General features: G+C 37.4%; 1 protein-coding gene across 3 annotated transcripts in view; it reads left to right on the top strand.

Moving 5' to 3' along the window:
• Positions 1-14,184, top strand: part of LDB3 (LIM domain binding 3) — a 116,430-nt gene extending 102,246 nt beyond the window's left edge. For all 3 annotated transcript variants that reach the window (XM_086616293.1, XM_086616292.1, XM_086616291.1), the window contains 6 exons: positions 248-375; positions 6,556-6,856; positions 8,077-8,257; positions 10,492-10,612; positions 12,048-12,163; positions 14,095-14,184. In XM_086616293.1, the coding sequence (XP_086472419.1) occupies positions 248-375; positions 6,556-6,856; positions 8,077-8,257; positions 10,492-10,612; positions 12,048-12,163; positions 14,095-14,184 (937 nt within the window). The remainder of the gene's footprint in view (positions 1-247; positions 376-6,555; positions 6,857-8,076; positions 8,258-10,491; positions 10,613-12,047; positions 12,164-14,094) is intronic.
• The last annotated feature ends 11,551 nt before the right edge of the window (positions 14,185-25,735 follow it).

Here is a 25,735-nt window from a genome sequence, read left to right as displayed (position 1 = left end):
CATATTATTTCAATAAGCTATTCTCTGTGACAACAAGAGCAACTTGGCATTATTTAAAATCCTTTTTTGGCTAATTTTTCTTTTGAAAGAATTGTTTCAGCAATGACTAATTAATATCACAGTATTCTCTCTGCAGCTCTCAAGGACTGTTCCTCTCGGAGTGCTTTGGAAGCTGCCAGATCTGTTATTTCATAATCAGTAACTTTTGCTGTTTATGAAGTTGCTCATACCTTCATTTTGCTTTTAGAAACACAAGCCAGTCATATACACCAACACCGGTTTCTGGAAGCTATGGTGAAAGTCCTGCTGCTTCTGCTACTTCAAAACCAAGAGTTATTACTACTGCCAGCATAAAGCCCTCTGTCTACCAGCCAGGTAAGGTGACTTCAAAGTAACGAAAGGATTCAGAACAAAGTACCGAAAGGATTCAGTATACATTCACGTGCATTTCTTCTAGAAAAAGAAAATGCAAAGAATGCATGTTTTACAATTGGACGCACACATATCGGGAAAGATATATATACATGGAACGAAATGCTGCTAGTTGCTAGTTTTGCTTCAGATTATCTGAAAATCGAGGATTATGTTGTATTTGTATTCTGCTTTAGAGTAAAAATGTGGAACAAAAGGAGGAAGAAGAATAAAAGCAAGGGAAAAAGCTGTAATAAAAAAAAAAAGTAGGCTGACTTTTGAAAAAAAAAAAAACCCCAAACCTTTGGAAAATAACCCAGCATGCCCAATTAGGAGCCCAATGACATTTCAGAAATGATAAAACAGCTTAAGAATGCACAACTCAGGAAGGAGGTAAAATAAGTGAAGGTAGTTTGAGTAGGATATATTTGCAAAGTAGACAAGGCCATATATTGAACTTCTCAAACTCAGGCTTATATTTGAAATAGAGAGTGACCTATTGAAGTACTTCATAATGCTGTGTTTCCGTTTCCCACAGCTCCAGTTACGGAAGGAATATTTTTTTTATTCATTCATGTGGAAAATATGCTTCTTGATTTTATTTAAATTCCCTTTGTATTAATGTGTTACAAATTGAGTGAACTTCTAAAACCAGTGATGACCAAAATGTGAACCCTCAAAAAGAACAAATTAAATGAGGCAGCAATGTAAGTCTAAATGCAGTTCTGTTACAAATTAAGCTTGTTCTGATCTTAGCAAGAGAATTAAAAAGTTGATTTATATCTCGACAGTCAAGTAAATATGAAAAGGCCAAGAATTCTAACAAGCTTAAACTCTGACTTCTGTAATGCTCTACCTCTGCATCTAATGAAATGAAACCAAGGCAAACTTAGACATAAAGCAGACAGACAGATCAATTGATTGTCTTTGTATTTGAGATATAAAGGTGGAAAAAGCCAGTTCAGAGCTGTCATGAGCTATTTAAGTCTCAAAGTCAATAATGGCTTCAGCTTCTCCTCATTTGCTTTTGGTTAAGTGTGTCAGCATATACCATGTTCTCACTGAAGGCAAATATTATTTTTGTCTTGCAAAAAAAGGATAGATGAAGACAGAGGGTTATTTCCATAATGCAGAACAGCAAACTGCGGCAAGTCAAAATATCTCCTAAATATACTGATTGATACTAGGCCCCATGCGCATTGGGGTGAAGTATAAACTCCAGTTCTCAATATACAGACCTGCCACAGAAATAAATTAGTAGCTGTATCTGTTAAAGGAAAAGCTTGCTGTTGAATTAGACTCATAAGAGGCAGTGCTTTTGTTTTCTCCTGTGATGGGCATCATCTTTGCAATTCCTTATATTGCTGGTTTCAAGCTCCATTGCCTCCCAATAAAGGCTTAAAATACACAGTATGGAAACTATGTTCTGTGTTGCTATGTATACAACAAACTTACTTCAACTTGTATATATTGTTTGCCTGTGTGTGGAAAATTCGTATTTTGCCGGCACTGCAAAGCTATACTGTACTCTAGAGGACAGGAGAAAATCCAGAATAATATGTAATGTGATATACTACAATGACAAAATTCAAATAGCATTAAAGTTGGCAGAGAAAGAAACAGTAAGAATCCCTGTATTGTTTAGGAGTTTGAGATACACAATAAAGGACTCTAAAATACCTCCGTAATTGAACCCCAGAGTGACTCAGGTACGAAAGAGATTAAAGAAAGATATTTTATTGAAAATGTTTGGGTTTTGTTTTGGTATCTCTTTAAAGTTTTATATATTTGCTGTAGTAGCACTTCATACTGGTTTTGGAACATGAGCTGGCCCTAAAGACAGTTGCAGTCATGAGCAAACAGGAAATTGTCACTTGGGAAGTAATGGAGGAAATTGTATTTCCTGTGACAGATGGGAAAGATCAATAGAAGAGAGTTCCTCCTCCAACTTTGAGAATGCATATAAATTCTGTCCTGCAGTGTAAAATGCAGCCTCAATCTGAGAGAACCAGCTGTTCTCAAATGATGACATATGAGATCACAAAATCCATCTTTTTCTTCCAATTGAAGAGCAACCTCAGGCTTTTACAATAACTGCACTCTCACTTTAGCAAGTAATTTCTTAGACTTCTATTTTTGTAAATCTACTGTGTGAAAGGCTGAAACAGTGGAGATTAGTATAAGGATTTACAATGTAGAATTTAGAAGAGGAATGCCTTTATGCTGGCTCTCAGTGTTAATGGGAATGAGATGACTTGCTTCCCTTAAAAAAGCGGGCCAGCAACTTCCAGATTAAAACACCCACCAACAGCCTCACATATGCAATATCCAGAAACTTGAATTAATCACTAAGAGGGTTTGCAAGACCATTTTAATCTTTCTCAGATTGAAAAAAATAATGGGGCTGAATTTGATGAAGCTGAAACCAATCTCAAAATGAAGCTGCAGTCTAGAGTATCTGGCTCAGATAGGAGTAATCAGTAAATCTACACTTTAAAGCAAAGAAAGAGTACTACTTTGACTAACCTAACTCAGGTGGGAATTTTCTGCTGCTTTGTTTTCTTCCTATTGGGAAAGCTGTGAACTCCATAATCTGTTCCCTTCTCTCTCCTGTGAACTAACTTCATAACCCGTTTCTAAAAGGAGCATAGATTTCTTTTCTGAACGAGGTCCACTAGATGGCGGAAAAAAACTAGTGTATTCCCTTCTTACAGGCTTTCCCAGACTAGGATAGCGCTTTCACATATTCCAAGTGACTCAAAACACCCGTTTTATACTATGAAGTAACATAATACCTAACAGTAAGAAAGCAAATCTTTCCTTTTAAATCCGTAAGTCCAAAGAGGACTCATGTATGTAAAAGTGCTCAAGTGTAAAGGCCTGATCCGCTCTTTTAGAAATTGGTAGAAGCATTCCCACAGATCTCAACGAACTTTTCACTGAATCCAAAGTACCTTCAAATACTAAGACAGCCGGTTACCTACCATCTTTCATTTTAAATTCTTCTAAAGAAGAAAATTTTCTTCTTATAAAGGACTTGTCGCATTCTCTGCTTTGTCTGTCATCTACTATATACTGAAACAGTATATGGGAAAATTTTGGGCTTCAGTGATGCAGCCATTAAGTGTACAACAAGCCAAATCACTTGTGATTATGAATTACGTTTGTTACTAGAAAATTTACTAATTTACGTAATGTTACTAGGAGTAACAATTATGCGTTCTACTAATAAAGGGGAAAAAAAAAGGAAATTGTTCTCACAGTGTGAGCTAGTATGTAAGACTAAAGCATTTGAGACTACCTGAATCTTTACTTTACTAAATAAATCTTTGGTAACACGCCTTTTTTTTTTTTTTCTGGAAGGAAAATACCCATTGACCGTAAATGAAAAGCTGATAGGGAGAATTCCAAATTCCCCAGAAGCAAGGAATTGGCTTGTTCCTACAGCTGTTAAGAGAGATAACAGGATAACAATAGTCCGATTCTTTCTCTCCTACTATAAGAGGGTCTGAGGGCTGAGCGAAACAAGGCGCTAGAGGCTGAGTTACTGAATTATTTAAAGTATTCATTTTGAACAGTTAAGGGTCAACTCATACAATACTGATATTTGTAGAATCTATTTTCTGAAATACTGCACCTTAGTACTTTTTATGGGCAAACCACCTTTTATCTGCTGCATAGATGTTGGAAGACTTTGAAATACATAAACATGCAAGGTGAATTCGTATGGCAGTAGCTATTAAGACAAGAGAGTTGTTTATGTAAGCTTAAGGATATAGCTATAAAATAAGAAGATAATAATTCCATCTTAATAACAATAGCTAAAATCTCAAAGTTAGTGAAACCTTTCTAATAATACATTGCAATGACACTATTTTAAATCAATAGTAATTCCAGCCTGTTCACAGGGGAAAAATATGTTGTTATGAATTCAGCCTGTAAAATTAAATGATAATGGAGGAGAAGAGAACTCACAGCAGTTGTGAACACCCAACACTTGTCATTTTGCAATAATTCCCCTGGTATCTTATTTCAGCAACTAGGAAAAAAATTTACTTTGCTGCTTTATTTTACCATGGCAAGTACAAAAGATAGAGTAAAAAGAGAAACAGAAGGCAGAGATAATGAAAGACAAAGACCCTTCCTCAGTGTTTATCCTTCAAAGGAGTCTCGATTAATCTGAACCCAGAAAAAAGTGAAAAATTAAGAGGTGGTAAGCTGAATTTTCTAAAGACAGTCATAGAAAAAGACATCCTAAAAATGGCATCTGGACTGCATTTGGTCTTCACTTCTGGGTGAACTCTGGGTTTGAATATCTGATCATTTAGTTAGGCCCTCTGTGGGATACGCTGCCGTACTTTGCATGAACAAGAACTGGCTCTTGGGGGAGAGAGAAACCTTTCACAAAACTGAGTGAGCTAGAAGTCACCTTATTTAATTAGAGAGCCTCATAGGTGGGAGCCTTTTGAACTCACCAATTAGAGATGAAATATTGTCTTCTAATTTTGCCTAGCTTAATACCATAATACATAAATAGCAACAGCCCCAGGGTTTAAAGAAATTGGATATAAACTCTCTGCTCTGAAATATTTAAACACTGTTTACTGTTCCCAAGTTAAAAAAAAAAAAAAAAGAAGCCTCAAGCTAAGGTGGGATACAGTTTTATGAAGCAGAAACTTTGTTGATGCTGTAGCATAAGAAAGTTTTATCAAGAAGGTGCATTAGATTCAACTCTGAACTCAATAAAAAGAAAATCAGAGATCACTGGGGTGATCACAGTGGACTGATGCATACACAGTTTAAGCACCTGCAATTGCCAATAATCAGTATACGTTATTCTGTGAGGCAGGGTGTGGGCTAAGGGAGAAGCGCTAAGTAGAACATAATCTTCTCACCGCTTACTTACCCTGAAACCTCTCCTTGATAGAAATACCTTTCTACCTGCAAGCCCCTTAAAACTGTAAATGTTGTATTTGGTCATCATTCTGTTGGTACTGGGCTCTACTACAGAGAGTGTTTGCCTGGACTGCAGGAGAACTGACTTCTGTTCCCAAATCTGTGCTCTCTCATTTGGGCAAAACACTTCAACTCTCCCAGCTTCTGTTCCTCCTCACACAAACCAACAATCATTCGCTACTTTGTTTTCCCTGCAAAGAAAGAAACTGCTTTTAGTGCCGCTGTGCTTGGCAAAGTGAGGCAGTTTCTTGGGCAGTGACTTCAGTCCTACACAAAGCAAGATCTAACGTTTTGAAAAGAGCAGGGTAACGGGAAGACTTGTTGGTATGTGCAGGCTCCAGCTTCTGCTTATTTTTGTGATAAAGCTCCACCCAAGATTAGAGCCTGGTGTACACAAACACAGGAGCAATCTGCACTGAAGATTTTATGTGATAGTCAAAGGGTGGGAGAAAGGAAGTACAATATTTCTGTTTTATACATGGGAACTGAGGCACAGAGATAGTACGCTTTGCTTGAAGTTACACAGGAAGTCTGTGGCAGAGCCAAGAACTGAACTGAGATCAGTCATAACCGCAAGTCTGGCCTTTCTCTAAGTGCTGTTGGCTTTGTCTTGTTGGTCATGTGAGCTGAACTGGCTGCCTCAGTATTGCTTCCAGTGCGCTCTATCCCTGTGTTCCCTGTGTGAGCCTGTTTTGCTTCAGAAACCTAAGGGTAAAACCTACAAATGACAGATAACTGACAGCTGTAGAAAATGCTGCATTTTAATGAATATAATGAGATAAAAATTTAAGCGTAACTTCTTGCTGAAATTGTGGGGAATTCCACCTAAAACATCATTACGTGATCTGATCTGGCCTTTCTATTTTTAACCTGTCTTAAACCGATTGTGTGGCAGTGTTTGAAAATATCACAGAATTGTCATATCCATTCCTACTAGAAAATGAAGAGTTGCCCTTGAAAATGGTCTCCATCTGTAATGCACATGGATTAAAAGACAGTGATTGTGCTGATATCCTTAGCTTCAGTGCAGAATTGATGAGCAATAATGGGACAGACCATAATTAAGTGTCATCTGAAGCTTTTATTTTGTGTGTGTTGTGGAGTGCCCTTTGCTAAGTGTTGCTGTTTTGCCATCAGAAGAAAAGACTTTATAATACTTCTTGGTTTCTTTTGGCATACTTGAAACAGCACCAGCACCAGTTCATTCCTACACCCCTGCCAACGCTGAGCCTGCAAGTCGCCCTCCCTGGGTAACAGATGACTCCTTTTCCCAGAAATTTGCACCCGGAAAAACCACCACCACTGTCACAAAGCACATCCTACCAAGGGGTGCTCCAGTACCAGCTCCTGCCTCAACTCCTGCTTACCCATCTCCAGTTTCAACTTCTTCCCAGGCTCCTGCAATAGCCCGGGGAACAGTTCAGAGGGCTGAGCGTTTTCCAGCCAGCAGCCGGACTCCGCTCTGTGGGCACTGTAACAGCATAATTCGGTAAGGTCATAAGGTTTTGAAGAGGGATGAAGCAGAAAAATATATCAGAGAGACTGGTTATTGTACATTAATATACAGTACCAGAGCCTAAGACTCAGTTAAATTACCCAGCAGAGATGTCTGTTGTCTGCTTCATTAGTTTAACATTTCCAGAGCTCATTTTGCTATTGCATGGTTCACTTTTTATCACTGCAAAGTTATACATGCTAATTGTTTGTTTCTTGGATGCTGTGGGAAATCACTGTTTGTTTTTTAAACAAGTTTCTGGTCCGAAGGTACCCCTTGAAGGAGGTACGTATGACTGCATCAGGAGAGTTGGGGGGGTGGGGGAGAGGACTATGGAGACAAAAGGAACGAGACATCATTTTGGAATAGCAGCCAAATGTAATTGTTGCTTTTGTGTCTGGAGAAAGATAATGCCTACACTCTATTACCAGTGATTCATAGCATGCCTCTCCTTTCTCCTCTCCCAATTCATTCTCCTGGACCAGTGCCCACTGTTACCCTGTGGACTGCTAACCAACTTTAAGTAATCCATGTTTAATGACAGTCTCCCTCACTAAAAGGAGCTAGTTCGGCGATGTGGAGCTGCTGATTATTGCCCTTTATATATTCTGAAATTGAAAGACTCCAGTAATAATCACTGTATCTAATTATAATCAAGTAAATCACCAAAATGAATTTAATGTATCTTCCACATAATCAACAACAAGTTCTCATCTGATAGTTGGACGTTTCTAGAACATGCTGCATGCAGTGTTCTTTCAGATGAAAAGAAGGAAGGAGACTTTAGGAGCTATTGTGAGGTGTGGGTGTGTAGTTTTGGAAATTTACAGACTTTTTCATGCTTTCAAATAGTAGCATTATCATCTGTGTTACAACCCTTGGCCTGTTCCTGTTGTCTTCGCAGCTGTTTACAAAGACCACTTATAGCTTTGCAGCTATGAAAACAATTGATGATTTTTCCAACAGTTGTCTGTAAATCCAATATATATGACTAATCAAATATGGAAGATTTTAACCAATTGGCAAAGTGTTTGAGTAACGGTCTTGAAAAAGACCATTTCTGTTCAGGCTCCTGGATCTTATTTTAATATGCACCTCTGCGGTTCAGGTAGACTGCTTGTTATACATGAACGTGGTGTCTAACAAAGTCGGTTTGTAATGAGGGTCATTCAATCTTTTTGCAATGCAAATAAGATAATTACGATTGTTTACAGGGGTCCTTTCCTGGTAGCCATGGGTCGCTCTTGGCACCCAGAAGAATTCAACTGTGCTTACTGCAAGAAATCTTTGGCCGATATGTGCTTTGTGGAAGAGCAGAATAGTGTGTACTGTGAGCGCTGTTATGAACAGTTCTTTGCACCAACCTGTGCCAGATGCCACACTAAGATCATGGGGGTAAGAGAACAAGCTTAACCCTTTCTCCAGCTGCATGGTTCACTGAAATAATTAAATAGTTTAGACTGTAAGCAATGCATGTAGATAGTTATTTCCCCCTTTTTAATAATAATTTCCCAGCCTGTTGATTATTTCAGAATGAGAAACATATTATTTTATAATAATTTTTATCTATCCAAAATCTTGGATGTTTCTGTACCTTCTTGAACTCATAGACAGAGTATGTAATCCAATTAGCATCTCACTGAGTGTAAAATAAGTAACACTTTCTGGATAGTTCTTTGCTAGCCGATACACACTATGTTACTTTTATCTATCTTTTCCTTGTATTTATAGTAAAAGACTTGAACTGTTTTTTTTTTCTTATACAGGACTTAGTCTAAATTTCAATGGAGAAGTCAGTGATCTTGGGAAAAGGCTCATTGCTCTTGCTGCACCTCGCTGGTAGCTAGCAACACAGCTGACAAGAGGAGTTCTGCTGACTTCTTATAGTTAAGAAAATACAAAATAAATACAAAGATCTGGATTCCATAAAGGCAAAAAATAGATGCCACTTTTGTCTTAATGCACTCATGGTTAGGTACACGTAAATTTGCTCTACGTATACCTTAGATGGTGATGAGGTTGGAATACCATAAGATAATTTTAGCAGTGTATCAATGCATGCAGTTACAGTGAATATATAACACGATTCTCTTAGATGAGGAAGCAAGGAGTACCACACTGTTTTTTCACTGCTTAGCTGTCACCTTTTGACATCTGTCTGAATGTTGGCATTGACAGACTAGATGCTTTTCTCTGCAATTGCCAGTTAGGGATGGCAGCATCAGGCATCTGTGGTGAAGCTCTGGCTCCAACCAAGTCTTGTTTGCTACTGCGGCAGTAGGAGTAATTTTACAGCAGAGTACTGACTTAACTTACCTAATTAAAGCTGGCACAAATCAGTTCCCCATTATGGATTTTCATCAGGAAAATAGCAAAGATGCCAGCTGCCTCTATTTATATTAATAAGATTTCTCAATCTGTTTTTTGCTTCTTAGCTCAGTGAGGTTCATAAATGGATACAAACCTATTTATCAGCGATAGTTGTTTTGCAAACAGTAACAGAAGTTAATGAATCTCAAATGGTGATTCTCTACTGAGATATATGGCAAACATTAATTAGACTATTTTGTCTATTCACTGGATTGAAAGCATGGAAGAGGACTTCAACCTCTTGTCATAGTCAATGCATATTAAAAATAATCTTTAAAAGAGAATCAAAGTCTACGTATATAATTGGAAGCAACATAAAATAGAATCTAGATTCTCAGCTGGTGTAAATCAATGCTGTTTCACTGAAGTTAACGAAGTTAAATTAATTAACACCAGTTACACAGCTGGCCCTTTGAAATCTGGACTGTTTGACAGATACTGTCAAACATTGTCTTGGGCACAAGCAAGATTGGCAAATTAGCAGGTAACCATGCATCAGAGCTCAGTACAGCAGCTTTTGGACTTGGAGGACTTCTGTATGACAAGATAAGAATGAAGCAGTGATAGAGATTGCTTCACACCGGATAGTAGAAACAAGCTGATAAAATCTGGATACTCAGTTCAAAAGAACATCAGTTGCACAGAAATTTTTTTTTTGTGATGAACACATGGCCTAGGAACAGACACGCAGGCTCATTTTCACTAATCACATAAGTTAAAATCTAAGAACCTATTTATTTTTTTTAGATTTTCACATTAGTTTGCAAAGCGTTCTTGTGAGAAGCTTAAAGGAATTAGTAAATAACCTAAGTTGCTTTGAAACATCGGACTTAAATCACTTATCACCTGCATGCATTTCTTGGTCTTGGAGAGGAAATGACTCTTAAAATTTATTTAACAAGTCGTACTTTTGCATTGAAGAGTTCATACTAGTCGTGTCAAAACAAAGGAGAAAATAATCAGAATCTTTGTGCAGAATCTCTCCTGCAACAGCGACTGGGCATGTTGATACAAACAGCTGGCTGAACTATGTTGTTTCATTTTGGCAAATACATTCTTCTGGAAAGTCTGCAGTCCTATTTCCCCTTTCTTTCCAAAGGAGCCCAATTTCTATCATACTTCTTTCTTTTGAGGAGGGACATTGGCTGATACAGAAGGGAAAAATTTATAGAGCATCTCTGCCTTGTATTTTTCTCCAGTAGGTAGTTGCAGGGCATACTATTCTGCTGGAGATTTTTGTTTGTTTGTTTGTTTTACAGGAAGTGATGCATGCCTTAAAACAGACTTGGCACACAACTTGCTTTGTTTGTGCTGCTTGTAAGATGCCATTTGGGAATAGCCTCTTTCACATGGAGGATGGTGAACCTTACTGTGAGAAAGGTATGGTAAACTGGACAGTTCTGCTCAGTAATCAAGTGCTTCATGTTGTATGGAAGCAATGTAAGAATAAAGCAGCTGGTGAACAAAATAAAATCAGTTCCCCATCCAGCATGGATTTTGTTTCCACTTTCCGCATATACAAGTGTTTCCCTCTCTGTATTTTTCTCCATTTTATATGATGGCAGAGTGCTGGTTTTTAGCTTCTATGTCCCAGAGCGCCTTACCTCATTTCTCTCCCTTATGTATTACGATATTTACCTTTCATTTCTCTCCCTACACGTTTTTCCCTGTCCCCCTCTGTTACCTGGTAGATTCTGCTTACCCCCACATTATGGGATGAAAAACTCTTCTTTTAGGGTTTTGGGAGCGCTTCTATACAGTATGTGTGAGTTGCTGCCCACATCGTCTCTACTAAGTTGCTTGAATTATCACCTCTGATACTGCTACCTTACCCTAAAACTGGTCAACCAACAAAGATGAAAAGATAGCACTGCTCAGATGTGCAACACATGGTAGTGCAGATTTTGTTTTCTGAGTGCTGCAAGAAATTAACTGCTCGTGAACTAAGAAAGGAAAAGGCCAGGTTTCCTCAAACTATGGAAAGGGTAGTATGGTTTAATAAATGGTGCTTGCCATGCAAATGAGTTGCCTGACATGGTCAGGAAGGAGGTTAAGATTTAAGTGATATTCCTCCTGTAAGCCCTGCCTTGTACATTTAATGAGCTTTTGGCCTACTTCTTTCTGGAGATTCCTTCCTTATGGTTGTGCAAATCAAATTTTACAAATCAGAGTAACTCTTAGTGAAGAATGAAAACCATACAGCATGACTGACTTGGCACCTACCCTTTAAAAGTGGAGGTTTTGCCATAACATCTAATGACTCTCATGAACTCCATATATCTTTAGAATTTCTACTCATCTTTTTCAATGTCAAGTCTTTCCATATTTCACTTAATATTCAAAGTAAAGTTGTATTAACTAACTAGTATGGGGTTTCCATAATATTCTCTCTTAATGCAGAGAGTACATAAATCCAGTAATGGAAACTTAAACTATGCTTCTATACCACCCTTAAGGTAACACTCACTGGCCATTAGATTGTGTTTTGTATGACCATGTTTGTCCTTATGAATAGCTTCCACATGCATTAAAGCTAATTTAAAACTAATGTGAGGGACATAACTTCAAATTTCATGACACTTTTTTTTTGTTTTCTATGTTTGTGATGACAACTTTTGTGATGACGTGGGGTTTTGCACTGAGCTTGTATTTAAACAGTGAAAGAAAAGAGCAAATTTCAGTGTGTTTCAGTGAATGTAGTAGGAAACTGAGCAAAAAATCCAAAAATTCATCCTCTGGAAACTTTCAATTTCTCTTGGATTTAATACAATTACATTAAGAGTTTATTCTAAATTTGCTTTTTGTTTTATTTTAGATTATATTGCTTTGTTCAGCACAAAATGCCATGGCTGTGATTTTCCTGTTGAAGCTGGAGATAAATTCATTGAAGCCCTGGGACACACTTGGCATGATACCTGCTTCATTTGTGCTGTAGGTTCTATACCAAATACTATCTCATTTCTTTATACTTACAAATTGAGAAGTAACATCAGAAGACCTGAAAGCAGGAATGACTAACATATGCCTAAGGATGCAGAGGGATTGAATTTCAGTTTTTACTTGCAGACAGAGAAGAATGGAAGTAATGTCTCTTCCCCTCCGTAAACTTTTACTAGAATTGTTAAATGTAACCATCACAAGTGAGTGCTCTCTAATAAGACATCCGGTTTTAGAGAGTACACACAGTAATACATAGCACTGTTCTTTCCAATGTTTAACAAATAAAGATAAAGCAGGATTTAAAATAAATTAACACCATACTGAACAGTATAGCCATAATCTTACTTACAAAGCAGTGCAGTGTTTATTTCCATGCAGAATGCTTGTTGAAACTTGCAAAAAGGAGTCTGTTTAGAGAGAATGAATAGTAATTAGCATAGAAGTCAGTCAGACTCATCAATCTGGTGCGTGTACAGCTATGTAGTGTGGCCATATTCCCACACTCTGCAGACAAAGTAGGAAAATCCATATGATAACAGTACTTTTCATATGGTTCTAATACAGCTGTGCTGCTCTACAACATATTCCTAAGGTAATAATATCTAGAACCTCTAATTAGCTAAAAATAGTATGTTGGCCACACCAAAAACAGCAGTGACAATTTCTAATGTTTGTTGAACTCTAAAATTTAGATTGAAGAGTAGAAAGTATAGAAATGTTTATAAATAGCTAAAGCTAAACAAGTCTTTTTGGAATTCTAACATGAAAAGGAATTCTAAGACAGTGAGTTTCCTTCACAAGCTAACAGCTATTAGCTATAAAAGATACTTTATCTGAATATTTCATGTTCTTTTTTTGCTCATTCTTTTAATTGCATTCTTGTGTATTTATTTAAATTAACAACCCGATTTTCTGTGGAGGTGAGTTTTCTTAATGCAGTCGTCACAGCGTTTTTTTGTTAGGAGCTAATTTTATTTCTTTCAGTGGATTAAGTCAAATGCAAATAAACACATGACTTAATTTCTAGCATGCTATCCTTATATCCTTTCACATGATTTTCCTTCCACTTGCTGTGGCTCATTACTGATGTTATCACTCACTGGTTTTAAGCCTGCCATAAGCATTAGGGACAACATTGATTCTTATTCCTAGATTCTCATGTGTTGACTCCCTTAAGTGGTTCTAGTCAACTCTGACCTTGCAAGTGGTGGTGCACTACCCTCTGTAGATATCTGTACAATTCCAGGGAAGTTTAAGCTGATCTAAACCTGGTCCTGCCCTGCCTCAGCCATGCATTCTCACATGCTTTATTATGCCAACACTGGCACTTAAGCAGCCAGGCAGAGAACACTGTGGGTTGAAGGATAACCCGGTAAGACTAAGTAATTCATTTTCAATGATACTGGCTGTCTCAATGACTCGCTCCTTGATCACATAAGCACCTGTACCAAGACACAGCAATAACAGGAATTAATATCTCATTGTACCATGGCAGGATGGTGCCCCTGGGACCATGGCACCTAACAGGAGCTTTTGTAAAATCGTACAAGGATCAGAGCCTAGGTCTTAAGGTTTGAGCTAGCTGCATGTGCTGTCGTTTGACAATCTACACACACACTGCTGGAACATGCTGAAGCTGCCTAGGGGATCAGGTACTCTGACTTTGTTGTAATGGAAACTAGTGAACTTAGCGGGTAGTGGTGGCAGGAATGTACAGAGAGGAGAGCTGGTGCAAACCAGAGCCTAATCTCAACATGGAGTAGGAAAACTACCAAGGCATGCACTTTGATCCAGGAAATCAGATGTACTTCTGCCAAAGAAATGTGTGTGCAGAAAAGAAATACAGTTGAAACTTATAATCATGTCTTTCTCTCTCTCTCTCTTTTTTAATGATTTCTGATTGTATTTATTATTAATTCTAGGTATGTCATGTGAATTTGGAAGGTCAGCCATTCTACTCCAAGAAGGATAAGCCACTGTGCAAGAAGCATGCCCATGCCATCAATGTTTAAAAGAAGAGTTGGTAGTCAGTTATGCTGGGGAAAAACAGATGACTAACTGGGCAATTATAAAGTTGATAACCATGGCTAGCATTTCTCTTGGTAAAAGCTAGGAAGTTGATACTTCTGAAGTTTTAACTTCAACCTCTTTTGTAAATGCAGAACATGCTTTTGCAAGGTTCATACAAAAACCTACTGAATGAACAGTCAAAGCAAATGAACTAGTCCATTATTAGAGCAACAGCTGGGGAAAATACTGAAATTCACTAAAAACTGTAATATAAAAAGTAATGCACAAATACAGTTTCAAATTAACTACCCACAGCAGTTTTACTACTTAGACCACACACTGATGTTTAAAAACAACTGAAAAAGTCCTTTTGTAATAAGTAATTTTCTTTCATAACAAGAATGAATAAGTGCCACATGTACAATAATCTGTAGAACCAAAGGCCACAGCCTTCAAAGGGAAATAAATAGATTAGGGTTTCCTCGATGAAAAGTGAGTGCTATTCCATTATGTTGTGGTGCTACCTCATAGCATCAAATATTTTAAATTCTTTCCAAATAAGAAGTCTGCCTTGAATCCATATGTAGCTGGGAAGCCTAGGAGACAATCTGTAACTTAGTTTGAAAATAAAGTGGAAGCAGAATTATCTCTTTCCATAACCCAGTAAGATTGAGAAAAGCATGTCGGGTCAACCTTGCTAGTGCACTTGGCTTATATATGCACAGTAAATTGGTTCACTTTCAGATCGTAAAGGAAAAGGACAACTGGCTTTCTCCAAATTGCTCTTACATTGAATGGAATAGAGCTGGGTGGAAAGGCCGGCTTTTAATTCGAAACCAGTTTTCCTTTCTTCTTGTGAAAAAAAAAATACTCAAAGTTGCTTTGGTTTCTAATTCCCATTGATGTCAGTGGGAGGTAGGAATCTACATCTGGACCTTCACATTGATGAACACAGAAGACACACATCCATCTAGCACAGCTAGGAAGTGGGAGAGAGCTTGCAAAAGTTCCTTACTTACCACATATTTAGGAAAAGGGCTTTTTTTTTTTGTTTTTTCCTATAGTAAATTAACATTGATTAAAAATTCACAAGGCAGCATAACAGCACAGGCATATACTCTGTATTACTTTTGCTAGTTTAAATGCAACACATCCTGAATTGTTGTAGTATTTGCCATTGTAAAACAGTAGACAGGCTCTGACAATTAGGATAATCATACAGTGATCTTTTCTAATATTTTAAGAACAACTTTTGAGTTGTTCAGTTATTTATAAAACTTTTTTTTTTGCAAAAGAGCAATACTTGTAGCACTGATAATACTTTTTAATTTTTAATTTTAAATATCAATGACTTTTGTATTGGAGACAGCACTTCTGTCTGATAGAGTTATAATGGAAAGTCTGATCTCTATTCAAGTTTTATTAATTTAATTAAGAATTATGATGTGTGTGTTGACAGCTTGCAGTACTGACAGTTTTGAATTAATATTTCTGAGGCTGAGGATGCATTCTGTGGGCCACATTCTGGTGCCATCTGCACCCTATTTTACTTTGTGTTTTGAGTAACAAGGAATGACATAGCATTGTCTCCCTTTTCCCTTCTATGGGTAATGCCCATTTTAAGAAAATTGGTGTGTCTTTCCAGGGATGGAAAAACTACATATAACTTGGGGGTCGAATAAAAGAAATTTGGAGTTCTGAGAGTTAAGTTAGCTGAAGGCAGTCCGCATGTTGGACAAAAATAACAAACCGAACTGCCTGTGGCAGTTTTGACCTGTCTGACCTGTATTTATTCAGTAGGTATCTTAGTTCTCACTGATCTTAGCAGTGATCTGATCTGAGTGCTGCAGGTTTTTGTATGCATGAGTTATTCTAAACCACTAGTACATTATATGCAAAGCCTTTTTTTTTTCTATAGCAAACAAATTTTCTGTTTTCAGTTGGTGCTGGGCTGGTGTGAATATGGTTCTATTGATTACAAAATCCAAAGGTCTGGGTCATAATATTCCCTAGAGGAATAAATTGTAATCATGGAAGTTAAATATTTTTTCACTCGTATTTGACTTCATCAAATACCTTTCCATAACAGTGAGACAATTCTAGATTTCCTTTTAATTTTTGAATGTCATTCAACAAAATGGTGTTTATTATTCTTTGTTATTTAAGAGAATTCATATCAGCATATTATATACTAAGACTGCATTGAAGATATTCTTCAGGCAGATTTCTGACTGGGACTAGTCTCTTCCTGTCAACATCAAAACAGGGAGTCAGACTGCTTGGGAGGACACAAAGTTCTAGGGCTTTGTGATACCTCAGGAGAATTTCATGAGATCTTTCGCCTCTAATCTGCACGTGTGTGTGTGCGTCTCCCTTTCCACCTTCCCCCTCAGTGTCCCTAAAAGCTCCCTCTTCACTAGCAATGTGAAGGATAAAGTGTTTTAGGAAGAGGTCAGAGATGGAGGGCTGCAGCTTAGGTAGGGGTACAGTCTGTGCAGAGATGGTGGCTGGCAGCACAGCTGGGGCTGTCTCCTTCACGTTCACAGGGGAGCCCAGATTGCCAGCTGAAGCGGCCCAAGGTCAGCTTGTGATTTGCTGGGGTGGACAGGGGTGTGGGAGACAGGGGTCCCAGTGTGGGCAGGGGAAGGGAGGCTTGGATCAGAGAAAGGAGAGCACCTGTGGCAGCCAGAACCTAGGGACTCTTGGGGCCTCTGGTTGAGTGTGAAAAGATGAGGCATTGAGGAGACGAGAAGCCCTTACTGAAGCTAGGTTAGAGCAGGGGGAATAGCCAGGGAAGGCCAGTTTCACTAAGTTGACACGTTAGATAGTTGGGGTGGGGCAGGGGGACACGGGAGGAATAGACAGGATGACTTTCTACAGTCAGGGAAAGGTCTTGAAGCAAGAATTAGGGTACAAGGAGCTCACAATAGTCCAGAGAGATAGTGTGAATACATATCGAAAGGGTGAGCAAGGAGAACGCAGGATCCAATCTAGTCAATTTGAAGTCAGTACTGCAGTAAGGTGAGTGTGGTGTATGTAGGCATGGCTGAGCTAGCCTGCCGAGCGGCAACAGCAAAAATGCAGCAGCACAGACTTCAGGGGAAGCCGTACGGACTTGAGAGAGTCCTGAAAATTTCCTCGAACAGGTAACCTGCACTGTAACACATGCCCTGACTCCAGCTGGTGTCTGAGCAAGTGAGATTAAAGCTAGTTTACATATCACTATATGAGGTACAGAGATATCTCTGAATGAAGAACAGAGATACCCTGAGGACTATCATGTAATAAATTTCCTGTTTTGACTTGTGCTGCTTCATAATGTGGTCCAAAATAGGGAATCCACTTACCCGCCCTTGATATCTATATTAAGATATAATTTTTGCACATATCTGAACCTGAAATTTGTGAATAATAATGTAGTATTTTAACTTTCACAGGAGTAGAATACCACATAACTGCTGATGCTCTTCTGACACATCACCTTTGTGATATGGAGGGGGGAAAGATGCATAGAGATATATATAATTCAGAATAGGGCCCTTCAACTATCACTGAACATAAATGCTGTAAAAAAACAAGCAAGATGAATAATGTGTACTTGTTTATGTTTTATGTCTTGTAATAGATGCCTGGGACAAGTCCCAGGTTCCTCTAAATATTTCTTTTCATTCTACTTAAGGTGGGTTTTTACGTAATAAACCAAAGATACTGTACCTCTGAATGATCAAATAAAAAGATTGGTCTTTTATCTAATTAAAAAGCGTTCAGTAACTTTTCAGTCGAAGACTTCAAAAATTATCTTAATTCTTTTCTCTTTTTCTGTACTTTTTGCAGAACAGGGTAAATTAAACATTTCCAAAGAAGACTGCTTTTACTATCTGGAAAAAATTCCACTCTTACAACTTCTATTTTTAGAAGTTAGTTTTTACTATATTGGATTTACACATTATGCATTTCTAAAATCAATTCAAAATGATGAAAAATATTTTACTTTGGTCCTTCAGTGGTCAGTACTTTGGGTGAAATGTTTTCTTAAAGGTATTTGTATTTATGTTTAATAATGTGAATGTCCACAGCACTGAACACACTCATTAGTGTCTAATGCTGGGCACGCTAATGTGTGTTTGCAATACTTGTCTCTTGGTAGCAGATATTAGTTTGTTTAGTATTTATAAATATCAGAATTTGAAACTGAGTGATTTCTTGCCTGCAGTGATCATGTTAGAAGTCTAGGTTTTATAATATATTGACATGTTGACTCGATGCCACAAGTGCCCTTGCTTTTAGATACATATTTTTTCCTAAGTTCCTAGTTATTTCAGAAACGGAATGTAGTGTGGTTTATGAGGTGTGAGTAACTACCTTGCATGGATTATCTGTGCCAACATGAATAAAACAGTCTAGTAATAAAAGAAATGTGCAAATAGAGTTAAAGCTTTATGATTTGGGCATATTTATTAATATGGCATGTGAACAGCTGACAGCTTTCAGCCATGTAATACTGATAAGAAAGCACACACAAGCTTGTACTCTCTACTTCAGATCTGAAAATAAAAATCAAAAGCATTGGTTTCAACTTCATTGTATATCAATCTTGAATGTTTTATTAACTAAATAACGCTGTTTTAAACAAACGTTAGTATGCTTAAAAGATGTAGTGTACTAACAGTACATGTTGTAACTTAGCAAGACTTGTATAGTCACAGACCTTATTGTGTCAACAAATACTGTTTATAGTAACTTTATAAGGAATGGGTAAATTCTGTCTTAGGTTACATCGATGCGTCTTTGATTGCTTAAGTTCAGGTGAGTGTTCTTGCATTTCTTAGCAGAAGTGACTTTAAATAATACATAAAACATTTTAAATGTCCTCTGAGCTCTAGTGCCAAGAAATACTTCCAAGTGAAAAGATATCTTCATCTAACAACAGTGTGGCTTATAAAACCAGCCATTTTGTGCATTCCTAATACACACCCCTCAGGAATGCAGGATTTTTGAATTATATTAAAGCTAATGAAGAAGTTACATGATAAATGGACAGACTTGGCTATAGATGTCATTAAAAAGTACAGCATCAGGAATCACAACTTTGTGCACTTGGATTTTATTTTACAGCCCTAATTTCTCTTTACAATGTGCGTAAGTAAAAACACAATTCGAAAGAATGAACAGAACATATGCAATTTTCTGTCAATTCAAAATTGCTGTTTTTCAGATTGTGTGTTCTGACCTTTAACCTTTGCACAAAACAGTGGTTCCTAAACCACTGTGCACTGTGATCCCTGAAGAGTTCAGCTGTTGGAAGTGGAAGCCATAGAGGCACAAGCATAGCACTGTGCCAGCTAATAGGGTGCAAGAAGTGAAAGGAACAAAGTTCATTAGAAAAGGACATGGTGCAAAATAGCTTGACAAGTGTTGCATTAAGAGATTCTTAATAATTGAGAGATCGATTAAGAGATTCTTAATAGAAGAGAAATTATGATTTGCTCTGAAGAAAATGGTGATTTCAAAACTATAGGTTTTGGCATTGTTTCCCCCTCCTCCCCCCAGTAGTGAAAATTCAGCCAGTTTCTGTTGATTAAGAAAGGAAGGAATGTGTGAATAAGATTGCTGAAACCATTATTGAATACACAATGAAATGCTTTGTTCTCCCAGCCAAATCAGAGCGTTATGGATGAGATTCAGATTATATTCAGGCATAAATTCTGTACTGTATGCCTATAAACATGCCCTTAGATAGCTGCTAAAATACAGTTCCTGCTCCTCTTAGGAAGATTACATCAAAAGAAAACAGTAACAAATGTGTGTTGTACTAATAAGGACTGTCAGACTGAGTCACAAGGATTTTCTGTGTAATAAGGACAAACAATGATTTTTTTTTTTTTTTCGAATGAAGCTAAACTTTGGAACAAAACATGTTTTTGCTTTAAAAGTTTCCAGATTTTAATTTTTAGGGAATAAATTAGTATGCATAAAGTATCATTAATAAATCTGCCCCCACTACAAAAGTATTTTCTCATCTTACTACTTTAGAATTCAGATTATTTTCATTAATGACAAAGACGATATGGAAATTCTTCTGCCTCTGCTTAGCTTTACTATGTGTAGTGTTACTGAAAAAGAGTTCAGGCCTTTCTGAAACTGAATTAATGATTTATTTTTCTTTTAATTAGAAGATATAGATAAAAACACAACTTTGAATTGCATAAAGGTCCTTCCAATGCCTATGGAATGAATACTGCTTGCTACAAGAAAGCTAGGAAACTTGCTGTTCTTCTAGAATGTTTTATTCTTCTGGTGCTTTAAAGAGGATGTTTTGGATATTTAGGAAGCTTAATAAATATCTATCGCCATAATTAAGGATCTAATTTCAGAACAAAAGAATGATTTACAGGATGTTAATTATTTTAAGATCTAATTGTACGTAGACTGGAAAACAATGTTGAGATCAAGATTTAGTTTGATTTAAAGAAATCTTAGTGTTGATGAATGCAAGCATTTCTATACGCATGTATGGAACATCTGTGTGGATTAAAACACTCAGAACTGAGGCTCTGATTTCCTTTAAGTGGGTGTGTTTCAGACCTGCAGTATTTGAGCCTGAATTGTTGTCATATAGTCCATTTACTATACATAGCATAATAATGCATTAAACTGAGTGCACCTAGAGATCTAGTTTCTGTCATCAGTTAGGTATTTGTGCTTTATGAGGTAACATCTCGACTTCTGATAGTATAGGACATGTGGGAGCAAAAAGAAGGGCACACTTTCCAAAATCTGGCTTCATATAAAAATACGAATTCAGGAACATACATTTTATTTGTGCATTATAAACAAAGACCAAATGTACTTTCACAACCAAATGTTCCTCTGCAGTACCCAATGCCACTGGTAGGCCTGCACGTTCCCTAGCCCATTTTCTTTTTCTTCCCAGAAATTTTTCCCTGTACTGATTCTGAGGACGTTATAAATTTCCCTGTGATTTCTGCACAAGTGGAAGCCTGACCAGAGTTGCTGCTACACGTTTGTAAGCTATATAACAACTTGGGGTAAAAAGTAATATAATGTGCTGTGCTGCTACTGTGAGCATATTCAGTCAGCCTGCTACATCCTGGAAGTACCAGATTCACCGAGATTTATTGTCGATATGCAATATATATGACACTAATTGGAAGTTTCTGCTTTACTGCATCTATGCTACACTGCGCATAGTTCTGGCCAAAAAATCCTTGCAAGAAATGTGATGGTGCCAGCCAAAGAGATTCAGTTGTAGCTACTGGATCGAATTTAGCATACCTGAGTTAAACTGTGTTGTTACAAAATAATCACAGAGCACATTTATCCTTTGAGACTGTATTCCCAGTGCCAGCTGCTGCAGCAAATGGAGAATAGGTCTGCATTTTATGTGGATGATGATTTTCTGCCATCTGTATTACGTAAACCAGTTTCTGGAATGGGAGCTTTTTTGAGTTGCCATTCTTCTGTTACTTTGTTGTGACACAAACTAGACTGAATTCTAACTTGCAAAGATTTCAGCTCATTTGGCAGAATGTGTGCTTACATTTAAGGACTCCATGTTTCCCACATGTCACTTACTCAGCTTTGTGTTACACATCTTATACTGGGCTGGAAAGAGTCTGGTGGTGTTAATTACACCTAGGCACCCAAGCACGGACTGTTAGGTTAGAAGGAGCATTCTGAGAGATTAAATTCTTAGTAGCAAATACATAACACATTATCCACCTTTTATAGACTTACATTGCTGGTGGCTGTGGGAGGCTTCATTGATTTCCTAAGCAGTCACTGAAGCTGCTCTCTGTTCAGAATTTCTCTAAAAACAAAGAGTCAGTGTTATTAAAAAGTACATATTAAAGTCTGGGGGCAGTGTATATCCTTAGGGTTCAGATTTGCACTGTTTAGTAGAACCTCAAACAGTTTTTGCTCCTATGCAATTCCCAGCAAACAAAGTAAAGAATCCATAACACAGAAATGCTGGGCTGTTGCTACTCCTCCCTAACTCTGGGTAAGAATCCTCATCACCCCCCAGCTTAGGGAAATTCACTGGCACAGAAAGGTATAAATTACATCTCTGTGTGCCAGCTTCAGAGAACCTGGCCACAAATACTTAAGCTGAGATTTTACTCATTCTTTTAAGAGACAGTGACAAAGCCTTCTGCTTTCTCTGATCTCATAGCATAAAAAAAAATTAGTAGAGCAATCTTTAAGTCAAAGGATAGTTAAGTAAACGTTTATTTTGGACTTTCATTATTAATTGCAACTACTTAAAAGTGAACAATTGCTATCAAAGAGGGCACATGTGAAAGCAGTAAAATGAGATAAGAATGTAGGAGAGTGAAAATGCAAAGAAAAAGTGGCTTTTAGCATAACAATTAACCATTCAATTTATCCTTCCTTTATTCATTGCAGGATAATTCATTGCAACTGAATTAATGGTGAAGCATTCAGTAATAGGCCTTGGTAAGGAAACAGGAGCGGTGTATCAGGATATCCTTTTTCCGCCCCAGAGTACCAATACTTTCAATTTTATATACAACGGAAGTAATTAATTGTAACACAAAGAAGCACAGCTGTGTTTCCTGACGGTCACACATGCAATAGCTACGATTGTTTGGCATTTTGAGTACGTACACTGAAAACTGTTCAACTGCTTTGAACGTTTTATATTTTAGGGATTTAATTTCCATTAGTAGCTTTTGAATTTATAGTGGAATTTTAATATGCTATTATCTTACATCCAATCCTGCATCCCTAATCAGGTAATTTTTTGCTGATGCCAGTGGGAGTTTAAACTGAACTAGGTATAGCTGCCAAATCCGGAGATTTGCAGACACACGCCAATTTCTCATTGGAAGCAAAGGAAGCTACAGACCATTTTTCAGGATTTGCTTTTAGTTGTATGTGTTTCTTTAACTTGTTCCAGTACGTATTCGAGAATCTTACAGACTACGGGAGAAAAGCATGCCTTTGACATTTGCTATGCCTTTGGCATCATTACGTATTTTCAGACATACTAGCTGACTGCTGTGACTGAAATGCAAGCGTATCGTTTTCTTATTAATTTAGTAGACCTACACTATTTTGGTTTTGCTAGAATATGAAAAAGAGGAGAATGAGAGTATTTTGCAGCATTTGTTCTTATTTAATAGCAATGCAATCATGGTTAAAGATACGTTTAGACTGAGAAGAAAATGAAGGATTTGATTACTTGAAATTATTTGGTTCATTTGTTTTGTATAGGCTTCAGATCTGTTGTTCAGATTCTAACAAGCTTGGAAGAACACAGCATTTTCAGTCTCATAAATATCCATCTTTGTAAAGCTCTGCGCTACTCACTACAGCTGCCAGAAACACGTCCACTTGAATCCACGCCTTTTGAGGACAAAGCTGTTATACAAACCAAGACAGAAATTTTCTGTATTGAAAAGAATTCTCCTTGTTTAACAGCAGGTTCAAAAAACATCTCCTCTTTCAGCATTGGTTCAGTTTCTGCTGCTGAAAAGGATCTTTATGAAGAAGTGCATTTTTTGTTACAAAGGCTTGAGGGGATGAAGCCTCAGCAGCACTAGGAGAAATGTTAATACAATGTGGTTTTGGATCTAAGAATTATTCAAACTTGTAAAAGAAACTAACAAATACCTCTTATAATAAAAGGTGGAGTAACACAGACATATCTTAGTCTCAGAAAGAAGCTAATAATTAAAACTTATTTGTAAATCCTTCAGCACTGCAGACTGATAGTTCAGAATATAAATTTTAAAATCAGCACTAGAGTCTTAACTCTAAATACTTAATCTTCTCAGAGCAAATGAAGACTTTCAAGATTTTATTTGCATGCATCTAGGGGAAAACGTATTACTAATTCTCCAAACAAACTGATGTGAGTGAAGCACATAGGTGAAGCCTCTGCTAAGTCTACAAACATTTTCTTTTTCTGTGTAAGATTTTTAATGTTCTTATTACCCCACATTGGCATTAAGAAAAAGAAATGTTTCTTTGTATTTATAAGGATAGTTGCCTTAGGGTTTATTATGGCCTGGTGAAAAGACTGAAATACGGTACTTGTACCTGCGAATCCATAAAAACAGAAACATACAGCTCAACCAGGCATAGGAAGAAGAAGCAGAAAAAGCAACAGGAAGTTTGGTTCTTGACTGGCAAAATGTCTCCTAGAGCGCTTGTAACATCAGGCAAAGTGCTGCCATTACTACAGCCCTTTGCAAGATGCAGTTGGGTTCCCTGCTACGCAGCTGAGTGAGGAATCCGTTCACATCCTGCAGCAGCTGCCCAAGGCGTATGACAGGTATAGCCATGACATCCGCCTTCCTCCCTGTCCACCTGCACAAGAGTAAAGAAGAATCCGGTCTGCAGAAGCCTAGAAGTAACCCCGAAATACACCAAGTGCTTAAGCTGTGAGAACAGCTTCCTGTTTCCTTGTGCCTGTGCTCTGCACATTGAGCTGCTGTTCTTTGGAATATTTCCACAGTACTCTCCAGTGCTGCGCTGTGCTCAGCTCCACATCACGCTTGTTGGACTGAAGGTTGGCCAGGGCTTGCAGTGCTGATGAATTGCTTTTGCCTTTTTACTATCAGTGTTTCACTAGCAGAAATTTTTCAAAAAGACCTTTCTTCACAGATTTGATTCTGCTTTCTTGAATTAATTATGCTTACGTTTAAAACGGTAAAATCTATGACATTTCTAAGTAACAAACAGCTGAATAAATTTATAATCAAAAGAATGTGCTTTCTAGTAAAATAATTCTGAAAAAAGACAAAGCCAAATTCACGTCATTTTAAGTGAAAAAAATTGTGTCCCTGGCTGAAGGGCAATATTCTTTTAATATGAACATGGAATATTTATTTTGGTAACAGTAACAGAGAAGTACTCGTATAATTGCAAACAGTTTTCAAAAATATATTTGGACCACAGATTTAAGACATACGAATTCCAGAGACAGAAGGGAAAAGGATCTGCAAAGATGAGTCCTATCACATGGATGACCTTCTCCCTATATATACCTCTTTGTTCTTAAAGATCTTTTGATATTTAAGATTTGCAGTTCCTAAGTGATTCCAAGAACTACTAAGAAATTCCTGGAGAGGAAATGACAAAGAACGCAGCTGGAAGACTGTTCAATTCATGATTTAATTTTTTTAAATACTCTTCATCATGACAGGCAGTCTCGAACTGTTTCTTCTGTATTTCATGTTAGACTTCCACATCCCATCCTGGCCAAACATCAAATGAACATTCATTTATTTTCAGATTTTCAGACTACAGAGTCGTTGAGTGTTGCTCGATTAACAAAATAAATACTTCATGTTACCCACAACCTGATGTGTCCAAGTTTTTGCAGATCCCTAAAATCCTCACCAGGTAAGGTGTCTGTTACTGATAACTAGTTCATGGAACCCTGTGTCCTTCTGAATGTCTATCACCTAAAGTATTCATCTTACGGTTTAAATAGGTATGTCTAACTATCCTGCAAGGAAAACAAAGCAAAGCTTATCAGGTTTGATTCATCGTGGTTTACTT

This window comes from Tauraco erythrolophus, chromosome 9 (assembly GCF_009769465.1).
Source record: "Tauraco erythrolophus isolate bTauEry1 chromosome 9, bTauEry1.pri, whole genome shotgun sequence".
NCBI classification, from domain to species: Eukaryota; Metazoa; Chordata; class Aves; order Musophagiformes; family Musophagidae; genus Tauraco; species Tauraco erythrolophus.
Note: the sequence above shows the minus strand (reverse complement) of the source record. Positions and strands in the feature narration are given on the sequence as shown.